Source organism: Numida meleagris, chromosome 11, assembly GCF_002078875.1.
Source record: "Numida meleagris isolate 19003 breed g44 Domestic line chromosome 11, NumMel1.0, whole genome shotgun sequence".
NCBI classification, from domain to species: Eukaryota; Metazoa; Chordata; class Aves; order Galliformes; family Numididae; genus Numida; species Numida meleagris.
Window position 1 is genome coordinate 9,447,140 of NC_034419.1, and position 17,804 is coordinate 9,464,943.

Sequence of the window (17,804 nt, forward strand, 5' to 3'; positions counted from 1 at the left end):
CCTCTTTGCAATGCTCATTTTTGATAAAGAGTATTTTACAGTGGCCCAGTCTAGTAGTGCTTCCACTGCTCCGCTCCATCAGTTGGATGCGGCCACCCCTGGGGCAAGGTACGGCTCTGAAGAGAGCAGCAACGCCCCATGGTGCAGAGAAGTCTGGAAAAAGTACAGCCCTGAAGAGAAAATGGAGATCTTCCTGAACCACCAGTGCTGGGCTTGAGCCGTCCAGAATGGTGCTCTGCAGGGCTCACTCCTACACAGGGATGAGCGGGGCTGTGAGCACTCTCATTTGGAATCCCAGGAGATCCACAACACCTCTTGCAGAACAGAACCCTTCCTGCTGCATGGGGGCATTCCCCACTTCAGACAAGGAAGATGACTCAGTGAAGTCACAGAAGCATAGAATCATTTGAGTTGGAAGGGACTCTTAAAGGCCACGTGGTCCAACCCCTGCAATGCACAGAGACACCCACAGCTCCATCAGGTGCTCAGAGCCCGTCCAGCCTGACCTTGGCTGCCTGCAGGAACGGGGCACCACCACCTCTCTAGGCAGCCTGTGCCTCACAACCCTTGTTGTAAAAAACTTCTTCCTCATAGCCAGTCTGAATTCCCTCCTTTGGTATGAAACCATTTCCCCTCGTCCTGTCACAACAGACCCTGCTAAAGGTCTTCTTCTTCCCTTCTTTTTCCTAGCTCCCCTCCAGATACATTTCCCCCTTTTCATCTCTGCATCTGCAGAGAGCGTCCCAACCAAGTGAAGGGGACAGATCCTGACATTTCTTGGGTAATGGGCTCCACCTGGGTCACAGGAGAACACACAGGGATCAAAGGCTGTGCAACAAAACACAGCCACAACCCTGCTTTCACCACACGAACAGGGTTCAGCATCACTCCTCCTCAACTGCCAGGGCAGGCTGGTCAGCACATGCTGCCTTACTTCTACCCACCACAGAACAGCCTGGGTTGGAAGGGACCTTAAAGCCCATCCAGCTCCAACCCCTGCCATGGGCTGGTTGCCCTACACCAGCTCAGGCTGCCCAGGGCCCCATCCAACCTGGCCCTGAGCACCTCCAGGGGTGGGGCACCCAAAGTATGCAGAAAGCTGGAAAGGTAGACTTAATTTCCAATGACTTCACACAAGTAACTATTCCTTTCATTCAGAAAGGAGATATGGAAGCCAGCACACCGCATTTGGGGTATACAAAGTTGCCGAGGCAGCTCTGCACCGTGTGCCCCTCACGCTGGGACATGGCGTGGTTGGTACTGCAGCTACCTGTGGAGAAACCACCCATGTGGAATTGTTTGGGTATCACCCAAACCCACTCATTCACACCTGCAGCGCCATCTCCAGCATCTCACAGGGTAACAGCAGCCAACTCATCTCTACATGCAATGCTATTCCATTTCCAGTGTGGCCAGTATACTGAATGCAATACATACAAAGAAATAGTATTTCATAAATGCAACACTCCTTACGCTGTGTAATTACACCTAACACCATTTTTCCATCGTTATAAAAGCAAGCAAAACAAAGTTTAGCTCAAGCAACAGATATGGGAGCATTTCCCTTCTCCTGCTCTCCCCAGCACCCTGCAAGTCCCAGAGCCGCGTGCGGTTTTCCGGACCGCTGACCAGGAGCGATGTGCTCCAGCTCAGTATTAATGAAAGGAACCGGGGCAGCAGCGTTATTGAACGGCTGCGGGCCGCCTGGACATCCGTATTGCACCAACTTGGGTACAGGTGATGGGCACCTCAGATTAGAAAGGCCGATAACTCCATGTTCCTAAAGGGCCCTGTCCCTCGGGATAGATTTTTCAGAGGGTGAATTTACTTTGTCTAATGCAAGGCCCTTCTAGCAGCATTCAGATGTATCACCACCGGTGTCCAGGGACACCGGGCACCCTCCCTGCCATGCTATTGGAGGGGAAGGGCCCCATCCCGCTCCCCACACCCCTTGGGTCTCCCTCCACCAGCCTCCTGCCGGGGGGACACGAGGGAGAAGCGGAGCTGCCTGGTCGAGCCGGCACGAGGCGCAGGAGCTTTGGGTCTGGTTGGGTCTTTGCTACACATTTGTGAAACAGATTGCACAGGAAACCCACAGGCCAGCAGAACGCTATGCAGCATTCAAGATAGCAGATAGCTCACAGCATTATTAATGACGGGAACGCTCGGTGGAGGGAAGCGCAAAAGCCATAGCAGTGATTCATTACGTACTTCACTGCTCTTTGGTGATTGTTTTTCCCTATGCAAATGCTTCAGAACGTGAACATTAACAAATCCCCACATCACACTACGAGAAAAAATGAACTCTAATGGGCAGCCAGAGGGACATTAACCAATAGCCAACTGCTCTGTGCAGGGATGGAGCACATCCTTCCCATCTCCCTGTGCCAGCCTGCTCCCAACAGCACCCTCCTGCTGCTGGATGGGCACAAAACTCACTCCTTTTTGCAGCTCTGCAGGAACGGAGATAGATCGGATATAAAATTGGATATATTTTACAATAAACATGGTGAGGCACTGGCACAGGTTGCCCAGAGAGGTAGTGGGAGCCCCATCCCTGCAGACAGCCAAGGTCAGGCTGGACGGGCTCTGAGCACCTGATGGAGCTGTGGGTGTCCCTGTTCATTGCAGGGGGGTTGGACCAGGATGGCCTTTAAGGGGCCCTTCCACCTCAAACCATTCTGTGATTCTGTAACTGCACAGACTGAATTGCCCAGGCACAAAGAGCGACCTGAGGTGACACCAGACTCCTGCAGGAGGACAGAGGCGTGCAGGAGTGTGACAGCCACCAGGCTCGCTGGAGCAGCAACAGGCAAAGGCATCATTTCTTCCGCAGCACCTTCCAGAACCCCCGCTAGCATCACTATGCCACCTCTGCTTAGGCAGGTGATGCAGATTTGAGCTGATCTCACAGCAATTATTTTTAAGAACCAAGAACACAGAGAAACACTTTTGCCTTTTCCTACAGTGAAGTGTTGAAGGTGATGAGTTGCGGGCACTCGGAGCTCTACCCACGGCTTAATGCGCTCTGCGTAGGGAAACGCTCCCTGGAGGAGCACAGATGTTCTACAGGGATGAAATCACATCAAGGCTGCAATCTCTCAGCACTTCTGGGGGAACAAAGAGCAGCACGACCACGCTGGCACACAGACTACTTGATTCTCTAACCCTCTTCTTACCGCAGGCTGAAGCTCGCTGCTGGCACACAGATTTTAGGATTAAGGACACAACAGAGCACACTAGTTACTTATTAGCAGCTCCTAGCTATGCAGCAAGTTGTGTTAGGCTCATGGGGTTGGGCTTCATCACTCAAGGAGATGAGCCCTACCCCACACATGGCCTCACTTCCACCACTTTAAAAATGGGAGGCACGGAGCAAAGTAAAGGCTCAGCATTGAACATACCCATCTCTGAATGTCTCTTCTGGCTAGGGGTTACACAAAGCAAGAGAGGCTCCACTAAATTCCAAGGCAAGGTGCTTTATGTATATATATATATATTTTAAAGAATTTCCAGTTCAAATTCCAAGCTCAAGAGCCTAAGAGAAGCCAGCTCCTCTTCAGAGCATTTCTAACCCACAGCCCTATCCAACAAGTTCTACAGCCACAGAAACAGAGAAAACCTTGTACTGGGGAAAGGCAGCACTGGTCAGTTTGGGATACCAAGGATAAACCAAAAGTCAATTCCTACAGCACACAGGTACCACAGCTTTCTGTAACTAGCAAAACCCAATAGCAGATACCTCTGCACAACCACAACCTCCACCTCCACCACCACCACCACCACCACCACCATCACAATACACTCACAGTTTGTTGCTGGTAAAACACTGGAGCTCAGGAGTGTCACTGCATACACTCATCTGAGTTACAGGCACACGGCCCCAGCACAGACCAACTTCCCAAGGCCATGTCTCCCTTGTATCACTCCTCCTGGATCACTTCTCCCAGCTGTCCCTTCACCACACCCCTGCCCCTTACTCTCTGCAGCTGAGCTCTGCAAATCCAAATCATCCAATAAATGACAGCACCTGTGCGCAGGGTGAGCCCTTGCTCTAGAGGCATTAGGCACCGTTCTGCAGCCCTATGGAATCCAACAGCAGCAATGTTTCCCTGTTCTTGTGTTGCCCCAACATAAAAGCTTTTAAGCAAAAATACAGTGTATGCTTGCAAATTGGTGTTAATCACACAGCGTGATCTGCTCACTAAGTTTTCTGCTCCTGAATGTTTGGAGCAGCCTTTTTCTTTTATCAAGCTTCAAACTGCAGGTTTACCATAGCCCTAAGAGGACCACACGGATAAAGGCTTTAATTTGCATCTGTTCCGAGCTCTCAGGTATTTGCGTTGCCGCAAGGTTGACTGCCAAGTCTCCAGCAAGAGCTATCAGCACAGGCATCCCATCTCTGACCTTGACAGCCCGCTCTGCTATGACAAAGCGCACCACGTCTGCGCTCATGCAGCCCGCAGCCTCTCTGACACAAGTGCCAAAGGAGCTGCCAGTTGTCGGGGTATTTCCTTTCTGCCAGGCGCTGCCAGCTTGGCTAGCATCACGCCAGCAATAGCCAGAGGATTGTTAGAACCTGGCCCACAGAAGAGCTTCAATTTTAGCAGATCCGTGCAGCCGCCTGCTCTGAAGCGGCAGCTTACAGTCCTGTTGACTAATTAGGTCCCCAGCTCAGAATATTGATTTTGGTTTTAAATGCTGTTTTTCTCGCTTTCTTTCCAATCCCATTGACTGCCTCAGGCTGGGCTAATTTGTACAGCAATATTCAGCAGGCTACGTGGCCGTCACAGCAGCCGCCTCTTTGACACCGAGCGGGCTTGAAAAACGACAGACTGTATTCTGAGCATTATAAATGCTGCAAAAGGAGGAGATCATTTTTGCACTTCGGCTTTGAGCTCCTTCAATCCTGGCCCCGATTCTAGGACCTAGAAATAACAGCGAACTCTGTTCCCAACTTCTTACATTGCAGGACACCCATCAGCGTACCAGCAAAAGAAAAAAAAAAAAAAAAACCCACGCGCATTCAGAACAGATTTCATCCACATTTTGCTGCTCCCTTCCGAACTGCAAACCTCGACGTGCAGTGTAACATTGCCACCAGGCGGGCAAACGCTCCCCTCTGCCGTGCCAGCTCCCAGCCTTCGGCGAGGCCTGGTGGGGCTGCACGGCCCCAAGCCCCCCTAACAAGCAGGCATTGTTTGAACACCTGCACGTCTCCCCGCGCAGCTGGGACGGTGCCAGCACCGCTGCTGGCCGCGGTTCAAGCTGTGACCTTTCCAGGCAGGAAGCAGGCGAAGGCTGGGGTTTCGTGTCAGAAAGCTGGCAGAGGGAGCAGCAAGAGGAACCGACACGGCAGGCCGTCCAACCACGCATCAAACACAAGTTCCAGAGCTGTCACTGCTCTACATCCCTGCAGATTTTCTCTGAAAGCGCTCTTCTTTAATTCACAGGGTGGGAACACCCTGCAGCCATCGCACAGCGGGAAAGATGCACGCTGGCTGTGGGGACAATGTGAACGCTCCGTCGGCACACAGGGACACCTGAGTTTCGGTATTCCAGGGAGCAAGGGCTGACTGAGGACTTGCGAGTTTCAGTATTCCAGGACCTGTCACTTGTGTCACGCCACGCCAGTAACAGCCTTACAAAAACCTGTGCAAAGCTCCCCAAAGCTGGAATAAAACTCAAGGCCACCTAAGGCTTAGTGTTCTTCGGTGTGATGGAGAACAATTAGGAAAAGCAGTTAGCACCACTCTGCTTCCTCCTTTACCGAAAGCTCATTGCAAAATCTATCCCACAAACAACCTTTTGTTTATGGGTAGGGACAGGGTTATCCCAGTGGAAATCAAGGGAGCACAGTAATGGAGCAGTGCACAGCGCAAAACAACCACCATTATAGTTGTGGAAAAAATCATTTTGGCTGCAACCACCCCCCCCCCCCCAAATAGTTTTGAAGTTTGTTAAACAATGGGATCTTTTTCTGTCTCAAAACCACATGGACACGCAGATAAGGCCTGAGGAATACGTGAACTGCTATGGAAACTGGGAGACTTTTAAAGCTCCCTGGACAGCAGTGAGTTATCAAACACCCATCACAGAAGTGGCCAAAGCTTTACAGGCTTTCACAGGGACTCTGCACACAGAAGGAAGAGCTGTGCAAGGACTTCTGGTGGAAATAGTACCACCCCAAAGAGAACCTCAAGCACTGCCGCAGTGTTGGTATTTCAAGTAGCTGTCCTGTGCATGACTCCTCTCTGCAGTAACTTCCATTACTTGGGATGATGTATGTGACTACGTAACACTCCTGCAGCAACGACAGTTATTATTAATGCAAATTTCTTAGAAATGACTTTACAAATGACCAAACTCTCGGCCAAGTTTCCTGCAAAGGCTATTTGGATAAATGAGCTTTTAAGGAACGTTGGGCCGATTTTTGTCCCTGCTCCAACCTCAGTTGAAGCACTCAGAGGGCTAAAAAACATCGTGACATCACCAACCCTTGACTTCTACTGCTGCAATTAGTACCCTATCATTATTATAACTGTCATACTTATTTTTTTTTTATAACACTATTACCAAAATTGTTTTTGTTAAACCAATGCATCATGACTTCACTTTCCCACTATTCACTTGTGCAGCACCTTTTGAAACGCAACACTTCTGGAACAGGAAAGCCCAGAGGAATGGCCAAGGCACTGTTATTTTAGCAAGCTCATTCTTGAAAGGTCTTGGAACAAATGCAACTTTTTGTTTTACACTGACAATCTGAACAGCTGTTCTGGGAGGGATCACTTTTTCCAGTATTTTGGGCAGGTATAACAGTATTCTACAGTCATTAGGATCATGATATTCAAAGCAGCAGAAGCCACGCATTAGCTCCAAAGATGTACTTTATTTCATTATAAAGCAGATTGTTTAGGCATTGTTCTGTGAACATCCACTGTATGATCAGCAGGTCCTGCCCCCAGGACACAGCTGCTCCATAACAAAGACTCCAGCACTGGACAACAAAAATACAGATGCATAGAACGAGTGCTGCTCAGACACCCAGGAGCTGATGGTCTAAACAGCAACCAGTGAAAACGGACGATATGGTCAAAAAAAAAATCTATGCCCAGCTCCAGCCCAGCCAGAACTGCACACCCAGAAGTGGAGTCTGTTTTATTAAAAATAAAAAGGGAGGAAAAAAAATATCACACGGGACTTTTTGGAAAACCAACCAAAAAATCCTCAAAGAAAAAGAACCACACCGTACTCCCTCCCTCTCCAGTCACTTTGAACTGTCCCTGATTTCACATCACAATCGCACTGTGGCATGCTAGTACTTTATAATAAAGAACCACACAGGGAAATTACAAAAGAAAGTAGTGTGAATCAACAGCGAACAGTTGGCAGTGAGCGTTCCAGATGTTTCAACCCAATCCTTTTGTTCGTTTTCCTATGGTGATCCTTTCCCCAAGGCCTTCATTTTTACAGACAGGTGTATTTCATTCTGAATTTGCAGATTTCTCACGCATTTGGTACTTTTGCTCAGTGCATTAACAAGGGCTCCTGGATGTCAGCTGAGCTTCTCGGGAATGTAAGAGTCCCATCACTCCCAGCAGAAGCAGTAGATCCTGCACTGCTGGCACTACATGCACAGAAGGCATGGTGACACCGCGTACAGAAACATTCCAACATCACAACTTCTAGTTCTGGTTTCCATGTTGTCCAACACTGACTGCAGAAAGATGTATTTACAAGACTCGTACACAGATATTTGCATTTGGTCCTAGGCACCTAATTAGTACTGACAATCTCAACAAAAATGGAAAATTAAGGATTATTCTGGTCCATTCAAGCCTTTTGCTGTAACCTCTCCATTTTGAGAAGGCATGATGCTGCAAAAAAAGGGTCCCATTACCTTCCGAAAAAGTACTTTTCAGTGCACCATTCAGGTCAACATTGTTATATGATGGAAAAGCCTCCTGCACGACTAAGAGTTACCTGACAAGGGTCTCGTATCTACAACTAGATATGACAATTGTAGCAAAAAGAGATGTGCACACAAAGGTGTGTGAAAAGAATGTGTATGAGCACGAATCAAAATTCACTAGATATGTAGATGCAGTCAGGTAACATCCTGATGACTGCAAGACCAGAATTTTTAAAACTGATGAAACCTAGCTTCAGCAGAGGATACAAGCTGATTTGCATCTGAGTTGCCATAACACATTTCTTTCAGTTAGTGTCAGAACTAGAAGTACTACAGCAAACGGCAAGGAGACACAATTAGAAGGTTCTTACAAAGCCGTCATATTACCAAGTTTCAAAAGGTGCCATTCCTTAGGCACAGACTCTGGCACAACCTCTACTGACCTGAGTTTTCTGCTTATGGAGAAGAGTGATGGGAAAGAACACATTCTCTTAATGAAACCTGATGAGCCTCAAGTCAATATCTGAGATCTGTCAAGGTCCAGCTCAGTGATTACAAGACAAGACATTCCGAATTAGAGTTGCTATTTAGAGTGAAAAGCAGCAACTGCCTCCCAAATCTGCCATATTTGAACAAAAATACATCACAAAACTGAACATATTAAACACTGTTTGTGCTTACAATTGTTGTTACGGAACTGAGGCATTAGGGGGAGAGGTTTTTCTCACTATTACTGCAATGGAGCTGTAAAAAAATTAAATGGGGAAAAAAAAATCCCTCCCGAACATTCAACCCTACCCATAGTTATTCATTAAAACCTGTATAGGTTTTTAGAGGGCATAAAAAAAAAAAATTCAAGAGTCATTGAACTAAACCCAATTCAGAAAGCTGATTCCCCTACACATAATTAAAAAACAATTTTAGTTAAAAAAATTTTGCACATTTTTCCCCAGCAATTTATAAAATGCAAACAGTATGCTAGAAAAGTTGGAACGTAAGGGAATGCACTTTGGAAACATTATTAAAATACGTGTTCCTATAGAATGACATTATCAAGTTTACGTTACTTCTTTGCATCTGACTGGATACTTTTGAGAGTGTTGTTCCCTTCTCTCCTGGGTCCATGAGAAGCTAGGTTTAGAAAAGAAGAGCTCCCATACTGCCAACTTCACTCTGTTCCTTTACAAATATTTCAAAGTACTGATAAATGATGGTGACAGCGAGCAAGATTCCAGTTCCGGACCCAATTGCCCCAAGGAAGTCTGCCAACACAGAGAGGGCACCGATACAGAGGCCACCAAACGCAGCAGCTGTAGGGATGTACCTGGAAAACAAGGTGTGGATAGAAAAGCTACCATTAGAGTTTGCTCAGGACTATGGTAAATGTAATGGGATCATCACTGTGTGGGAACTATGGGCTGTGCAAGTCCAGCTGTTAATGAGACAGTGCTCCGTGCCCATGCACAGAACACTGAAGCTTAAAGAACAGCCATGCTCTAGCGTGCAGACGTTAGTCTAAACAAAATCTGCAATATGTTTTCCCATAATACTCTGCATAAACAACTTGTGAAGTGTGCAGCTCACCTGTTCAGTTCATGTACCATTGAAGTTTCCCTGTGGCCTCGCATTACCATTTGCTGTTCTTTCAACTGTTTGGCAACCTGTATTGAATCAAGAAAAGGAGAAAGTCAGGTTAGCACTATTAAGTCCACAGGATCTAGCACTAGGGGAAACCAGAGCAAGATGTTTCAGTGAGTTACATTTTTTTGTGTGTTTTATTTTTACATTGTTCATCTGACTTAAAAATAGCCAGTATTTTAAGTTTGGATAATCCAGACTGCAGTCAGAGGCATTTCTCCATACTATCAATTATGCAAAGCTTTTTGGATAATTCTAGTCCTACTGAGAAAATAAGAACATGGAAACCAGTGGCTGCCCCACATGTAATTCAGTTCCTGTTTTAGCACCAACTCTCCACTCTCTCCTGGTTAGTGTTTAGCTGATGTTGTTAAAAACATCTTATGAAGTGTACATTCCAACAGTTTCCCACATGCAGTTGAGCTAACTATTTGTGGGACTACATTAGAAGGGAAAAGACTGAGAAATGATCCCTTCTTGAAACACTATTCTTAAACTGTATTTCTGCAACAGGATGGGATTACAATTGAGCCCTGCTAACGCCTACTAACTACTGACAGGAACCAAAACTCTTGTAGGTGAACTTCTAAAGCTGCCTGTCCCCCAGTTAAATGTACTTTCAGATGATTAAGCTACCAGTTTCCCACTATACTGTGAATGTTTATGCAATGGCTTATCAATTTTTATTTTTCATCTTGTTTACATCAGCTTTTCTTCAGTACCAGGAAAGTATACTGAAGTGTAACAAGTTGTAGCTGCATTCATTCTGAATGAAAATCTAGCTATAAATGGCTGCAAGCACCTCCCTGCACGTCTGACAGCAAGGAGCCAGATGTGAGCCCAAAACAAGTGTTCGTGCTGTTAACGCTCACCATGCAACCATTACATGTTTGTTAAAGAATGGATTAACCCATTCCAGATGGTTGTCCAACTTGATTTCCTACCCAAAACCATACAATACAAATATACCACAATGACAACTATTTTCCATCTTGTTTTCCAATTCCAGTTGCAGAATTATAGAGTTACTGAATACCAAATACCTTGGAGCAAAGGGAAATTGAAGAAGCAAGCCACAGGTACATTAATGCACTGAACTATACTCTCAATTATCAGGTCTTTTAAGTTAAAAATAAAAACTTCTTGTTAATCTTCTCTCAAAACAAATGATGTTCTTTATGCCAGACATGGATACTTAAACTTTTCCTGCAAGTTCTTAAGTGGCAACTGCCTTGTACACAGTGCAGTTGTGATTTGGCACTAACAGCTTTTACTGGGTGTTACCTGGCCTCTCCTCACACCCATCAGATTTTACGCAGCAGTGTCAGAAGTTTCCTAACACCACTGAAATAAACTGTGTGTCTTTTGCTGTTGTCATTGCTTTTGAAAGAGCAGTAAAGAGAACAGGGCATAAATAAATGAATAAAGCCCCCCATTTTGCCCTCACTCTCCCCAGTTATCATTTTTTAAAGCTCTAATCCAAAAACCAAAACCACTACCTATACAAATACTATGAAGATCAACAGCTTAACAGCAATTTAAGAAGACATTCAGCAGACCCTCTGTTTTTATCATGTAAGCTTCCATCATTTATCATTTTAAACTTACATCTTTGGCAGAGGAGCCAGAGACTTCAATCCACGTCTTAGAGAAGAAAGCACAGGAACCCAACATAAATACAATATAAACAACTGCATGGACAGGGTCTTCTAACACTGAAGAAAAGGACTCCGGAGGTGATAGATAATAACAAAGTCCACCAACAGGATAAGCACGAGCAGGGCCTCCAGCTGAGGTGTCCTACAAAAAGGAAGCAATTAGTCACCAATTTTCTTGCTGTTTCTCAGCCATAAAATTAAGCCCGGGTTTATATCCCACCTTTACATCACTGTGTTTCTTTATTCTTACAGAAGTGTACAAAGATTGAACTTCACTATCATAAGCAGTTTCTAATGTGGAAATGGAATACAATAAGAAACAGCAACAACCCCTAGGACAGTAAAGAACTGTCAAAGTTAAATGAAGACTCAACATCTACAGCTAGTCTCAAACACCATCATCAATTTAACAAATTACTAATCTAGGAGCTTCAGTGTATCTATGTGACCAGCCACAGAAATGTGCCTTTATGATTAGACAGACCATCTCTTTAAGTACACCTGTTAACGGCACTCTTACAGCACTGTATGCAAGATTACAAGGAATACTCACAGACCAAGTGCCCAGCAGGCTAACCAGTAAGTTCCCACTGAAGCGTGCAGAAAGCATCTGGGAGATGACGTACAAGTTTGACACCAGGGCAGACTGAAGAATAATGGGAATGTTTGAAGTATAGAACAGCTTGATTGGGTAGGTGTTGTACTGGCCACGGTAGCGAGCAGATTTAATAGGAAGATCCACTCTGAAACCCTGTAACATTTCCAAAAGAGAAAAGTCCCTTATTATATCTTGAGAGCATGAACCCCATACCACAGCTCATGAATTGCAAGTGCCAGGCCTTGACAACACAAAATAAATATGCAATCATTTTTTGCAAGCACATCACTTCCTTTAAAAGGAAGCAGATTACACATCTATTTCCACAGAAACAGTTTAGCAGCCCTCTTTATTCCAACTGACCTGGAAATAAATTACAATAGCAAACACAAAGATGGTGGCAATTAGATTCATAAGGTTAGGGAGATTCTGACGGTAAAAGGCCTCACGAAGAGCTCTGACTTTGTCTGTACGAGTAGCCAGAAGATGGAACAGAGCAATGATGGCACCCTCAAATTCCATGCCTTGGGAAGAAAAAGAAAAATCAAGTTAAGTACGATAGCTTTATCTTTAAATTTCAGTGCTTTGTCCAATTAGGCATCCTTCTGCAGTACAGGACTCCTAACAGGACTGACTCCATCTTTCTCATATTAAGGGCACACTCAGAAATCCCTCTGTGTGAAACTAGGAACTAACCGCAACCCAAAGACCGAATGGGATAACCTTACTGATCTCTAGAGACACTAGTATTCAGAAAGTTATTTAAAAAGTTTTCCTTTAATTATTTTCAAATGAGGGAGGCAACATTTCTAGTATCATTCATGGTCAGCCATCGGTTATTGTTTGAATTTAAAAAAATGCAATTATCTCTTTTAAGTTTTCTACGATACATCAACAACATGACTGCCTCCTATCTGGTTTGGAGAGTTAGGGTTTGGAGCAAAGAGTAAGACAAGGAACAGAAAGGAACAGCTGGTGCTCGTCAGTAAGCCAGGCAGCAGCTGCAACACAGCAGCAGTTGTCCCTATCAAGTTCTATGGAGGCACCGTAAGACACTGGTGTTCAGGATTAAGAACTGGTGGTTTTTATTTTAAGAGATCATTGTACTAGCGTATAAAAGAATGTAAAGAGTTGGAACTTTAGAAGGCTACGGAGAGAAGTTGCTTTGTTTGTGTTTCATAGGATAAAATAATGAAATTCTGATGCAAGTAAAGAAAACAGGAAATGCCATATTACCTCGTCCTGTGTTCACCGTGGTGGGGCTGAACGCCTTCCACACGATAGTCTCACAGATATTGGTAGCAATGAAGAGAGAGATGCCAGAACCCAGACCATACCCTTTCTGCAGGAGCTCGTCCAAGAGCAGAACTATCAATCCAGCAACAAAAAGCTACAGTAAAAACAAAGAGGCGGTCTTACTGAAATTCCTTTTTTATTTTTTCTTAAAAAGTAACTTATATTAGAAGATAAGACTACATATGAGAAAGCAAGCACACTGATATCTCTTCTCTGCACGTGGGGCAGGGGGACAGTTCAAAAACACTGATTTCCTCGACCCTTTCGGAGGACAGAAAAGGAGGGAGGAGCAGAAATTACCTGAATTGTGATAAGCAAGCAGATACCGGCGCCCATCTCAGATGGGTCTCCATACATTCCAGTCATCACATAGACAATAGACTGACCGATGGTGATGATCATTCCGAACACTGCAGAATACAAAAAACAAATTCCATATTTGTTCTGAAGATTTATAACCTGGAGGATTAGGAAAAAAAATCAAATCTCTGTAGATGTTGGGAAGAAATACTTAAGCCACAGAACATTTAAATTTAAGAGCAGGTTAAGTTTGTTCTCTGAAATCCAGCACTGAAAATACAAAAACACATAGGCTTCAGAAACAAAGATTTAGAAGCAAGCATTTTTGGTTACTGAAGATGTCTTTAAATACTGAAAACTGAGGACATTAAGACATGACTTTGGCTATGACTTTTTTTTCCAGTAAACAGATCAGCAGGAGCTTAGGTGCCGCACACTTGAGAATATTCAAATTTCTCTAACAGTTGATGATCCCATATTGCTAAAAAAAGAATCATGCTTGAAACTGTAAGGTAACAACTACTACAACTAACACCTTAATAGATACTTTTTTAGGCGAACACCAACCAACATAATTCAAGCTTTGGGTCCCCACAGTCTATGCACTGCTTAGTTTGTTTGATGAGATTGCAGTACGAATGCCAGCTGCACAGATAACTCTTCCTTTACAAACCTCTCTGTAGCTGAGCAGCTAACAACCCAAAGAACAGCTAGTAAAACTGCTGAAAGAGACATGTATCACAGCAGAAATGCATAGCATGACAGAAGTCCACAACCTCTCTGTTGTCAATGTTAAATACTCTAAATCATTCTCCCTTGGCATTTAGCATCAGCTGTTACTTACATTTCTGTGCTCCGTTGAAGAGAGCTCTGTCCTTCGGGGTGTCACCGACTTCAATGATCTTGGCACCTGCCAAGAGCTGCATGATGAGCCCAGAAGTGACAATAGGGGAAATGCCCAGCTCCATCAACGTACCTGCCACACACAGGAAGCACAGTGACCCTCAGAGGTGCATGGTGTGGTGCACGCCTGTACTTTCTTCCAAAGTTTGACTTCCCACCCCTTGCATCACGATGGAGATGACACAAAATTCCAACTATCCATACACATAAGAGGTTTCAATGATAACAGAAGCTTGCTAAAGCTGGTTTAATAAGTAACGCAGTACTTCTCAGTACCTTAAGAATTACATTTGCTGAAAAAGACTTTTGGTGTTGGGAACAGCTTTCCTGTATACAAGACAAGGTAGGAATTTACTTTGTCTTTGACAATCATCAGTAACTTTATTATTTACAAACAAAAAACCCAAACCTTTTTCATGAGTGTTCCAAGCTGAGTGCTTACACAAACATCTCATGATTCTTCATTTACACCTACATTAAAAGCTTTTATGATAAACTGAAGTTAATAAAACAATCGTGAATCTTTATCTTTGGTGAGGCCGACTCAAAGACATCATCCAGAAAAATGCAACACAGGAGAACAGAGCTGCAGTATGACTGAGATAGCTTGGAAGGTACACAGAAGCCCGTACCAGCAGCACTGCAGGTCATCATTTCTCCCCAGCCTTTTTTCCCCCACAAAATGCCCCCTGCACAGAATAGATTGCAGCCAGCCACAAAGCCATTTTGTCCATGAAACCGTGCCTTTCCAATCCTATACCGATTTATAATTTTATAGTAGATTAAATTATTTTTTCCTCTTTGTTCCACTATTCATTTCAATAAAATAGAGCAGAAATTAAGAACAAATTCAAAATGTTTTCTTCCACGTTACAAAAATTCTCTTGGAAGACTGATCATACCTCTATTAGAAGCCAGAATCACTCTCATCCAGTAGAAAGGATCTGCTGAGTCTGATGACATTATACCAAATAAGGGAATCTGAATATCCAACCAACAGAAGAAAATAGTTTTTAATTAGAGATTTGGTAACATCCACTCAGCATCTCAGCTCTTTCTTAAAAAATGTGGCAAAGAAGCATACCTGACAACATACTAAGAAGATGAAGAGCGTGATAGCTGTCCATAGTACCTTTTCCTTAAACTGAATCTAAAGAAAAAAACAAAAGCAACACATCGAAGAGGAGAAAGCTGTCAATATAGCCAGGTCTAGTCAATCAGTAACCTTCCACACTGATGTATTAAACTGCATTTTATTTTCTTCTGAATGGACAACACATAAGACACTCAAGAAAATAATTCATTCTTTCATCCCTTCTACCCTGCATGCAGCCAAATCTTGATTGAACCTTTAATCCAAATAAGCAAGCATGTGTAAACCAAAGGCAGTTCTAGCACTTCCACAGAAATGTGTCTTTTGTCATTCTCCCTCCAATGCCAGCATTTTATATTACACAAATATAAACTTATGAATGAAATTTCACCACCTTACCTTCCGTTCTGGCTTCTGGATTTCAGGCAGAATAACACAGAAGGGCTTGATTACTTCAAGAAATTTTACTGTAAGGAAATTAGTTAAAAGACAAAGTAAACACATTGAAAGAAAGAACACTGGGAAAAGCTCAAAACAAAACTGAATGCTGCATTTAAGGAAAAAGTTGCCCTTTTTTTTTTAGTTCTCATACAGAGGCATGGAGAAAAGATAAGTACAATATGGACCAGAAACGGGGAAGAACAAAAAAAGGAAAAAACAAACTGAGAGTTTTCTGCTTTTAATGAGTAAGTTGTCAGCACAGAAAACCTGCTGCTGTTTTGACAAATTTGTGAACACCTTTACAATTTAATCTCGTATCAGCCTCTCAAGTATCAATATTTAAGAAATACAACGCCCAAGACAGTTTAAAATCAGGAGTTACTTTCAGGCCATCCAGCTGAAGAGATCCTACAGTGTCCACAAACACAGACAATGTTCATGTCACTTCACACAACTGCTCCTGCAATGATCTCCTCCTAATCACAAGGACACGTTCCCCCATCAGAAAAGTCAAAGCTGTCTCAGTTTTAGAAAAAAACAAAACAACATCTAAAAGAACACGATGTGCAAAGTCACAAGTTTGCTGCAATCACACAGATCTGATTTTGAACAGTATTAATGCTGAACTTCCCAAGACCAGGCTAAGACTGCACGTGCATTTGAGGATGAATTTGAAAGACTGAAACAATACAGAACTGAAACTCCTGGTGGCTGCCCACTTCCATACAGGAAGCAGCAATTCCATAACGCTTTAAGACTAGCCCATGAAAAACTGCTTCATTTCAAATCATTAACTGCCCAAAAAGCTGTGCTTTCAAGCCTTAACCAAGGCGTGGGAGAGGCTCACAGCTAGATCACCTAAGATGCTTTTCAAAAGGCTCTTCCTTCCTTCCAAGAGGAAGTTGAGATGCCCGGGAAACGGTATTTCACCCAAGAAAAAGAAAGGCAGAGGGAGCCTCCAGACCTAAGGAAGGAGCATGCCCGCCCTGCGAGGCCTGGCCGCACAGCGAGCCCACAGCCCCGAGTGCCACGGGCCCAGCGGCTTCGGGCAGAGCGGCACCCCGTCAGCAGCGCTCCCCGCCCGCCCCTACACCCACACAGAGGTCAACCCCGACCGAGACGCCCCAGTACTCACTCCCCATGGCGGCCGGGGACGGGAGCGCGGAGCGCGGCGGCGGCTGCCCGGGAGGGACACGTCAGGACTCAGCCGGGCCGGCCCCTGCCCTTCCGCTTCCGCTTCCTGCCACGCGCCGCGGCCCGCACTGCGCAGGCGCTGTCCTCTGCCGCCGCGCCGGCAAATCGCCTACAACTCCCAGCATGCACCGCTACCAGAGCGCGTCGCCCCCGCCGGGAAGTACTGATGCTTATTGGCTCGACGTGGGTAAAGACAACTCAGCGCGTGGCAGTCTGGGAGTTGTAGTCAGTTCCCTTGGCCTCCATCTTATCATGGCGCGTTAGAATCATCAAGTCCAACCATCCACCCGTCACCAGCATGCCCACTAACCATGTTCCTCAGTGCCACATCAACCCTTTTCATGAACCCGAGGCTGGGTTTAACACAGCTGGAGAGATCTGAGCCTCTCATAAAATATAAAGCCATGGTAAAAGGTGCAGCACTGTGTCTTGTGCCAAAAAGTGCTGATGTGTAGCATCACTGCATGCCAACAAATGGAAAGTATTCCCATTGACTTCTTGCTTAAGCTTTTTCTAAGAGTAACATAACGTTCTGTTTTCTAGGCATTTAGAGAGGGACGTATCGCTACTCTGAAAGCTAAAGGCAAACAGAAGTTAGAGGAAAGCAAATAGAGGTGCTGATACAAAGCAATTAGTCAGTGTATAGGCTGTGAAATTCACTGCGACTTCCACAAATCTCCTTGTTCTTTTCTAGGCACTTAGGTATAGTTTGATTAGTCGATCTCCTCTTTCCTCAGATTAACTTCAAAATTAGCAGATCTAATTTCC

The 17,804-nt window shown here is 44.7% G+C and overlaps 1 protein-coding gene and 1 long non-coding RNA gene across 2 annotated transcripts in view; both read right to left on the bottom strand.

Annotated features, from left to right (window-relative positions):
* LOC110404709 overlaps nucleotides 1–4,813 on the bottom strand; it is a 28,825-nt gene extending 24,012 nt beyond the window's left edge. The window contains exon 1 of the long non-coding RNA XR_002442466.1: nucleotides 3,810–4,813. This is a non-coding gene — a long non-coding RNA (uncharacterized LOC110404709). The remainder of the gene's footprint in view (nucleotides 1–3,809) is intronic.
* SEC61A1 (Sec61 translocon alpha 1 subunit) lies at nucleotides 6,873–17,114 on the bottom strand. The gene is made up of 12 exons (XM_021409605.1): nucleotides 16,978–17,114; nucleotides 15,801–15,868; nucleotides 15,393–15,458; nucleotides 15,211–15,289; nucleotides 14,250–14,381; nucleotides 13,406–13,515; nucleotides 13,046–13,199; nucleotides 12,173–12,333; nucleotides 11,765–11,962; nucleotides 11,162–11,353; nucleotides 9,500–9,576; nucleotides 6,873–9,239 (listed from the first exon to the last, which is right to left on the bottom strand). Exons 1-12 carry the CDS (start codon nucleotides 16,982–16,984, stop codon nucleotides 9,053–9,055), a joined length of 1,431 nt encoding a protein of 476 aa, XP_021265280.1. The 5' UTR covers nucleotides 16,985–17,114; the 3' UTR covers nucleotides 6,873–9,052.

What these genes read in the sequence shown, in the direction of transcription:
- SEC61A1 (XM_021409605.1), bottom strand. An exon ending in GCTTGCTTATCACAATTCAG is followed by an intron (nt 13,200 to 13,405) that starts GTAATTTCTGCT and finishes TTTTTACTGTAG; the next exon opens with CTTTTTGTTGCTGGATTGAT. An exon ending in GCCTGCTGGGCACTTGGTCT is followed by an intron (nt 11,354 to 11,764) that starts GTGAGTATTCCT and finishes TCCTTTTTGTAG; the next exon opens with GACACCTCAGCTGGAGGCCC.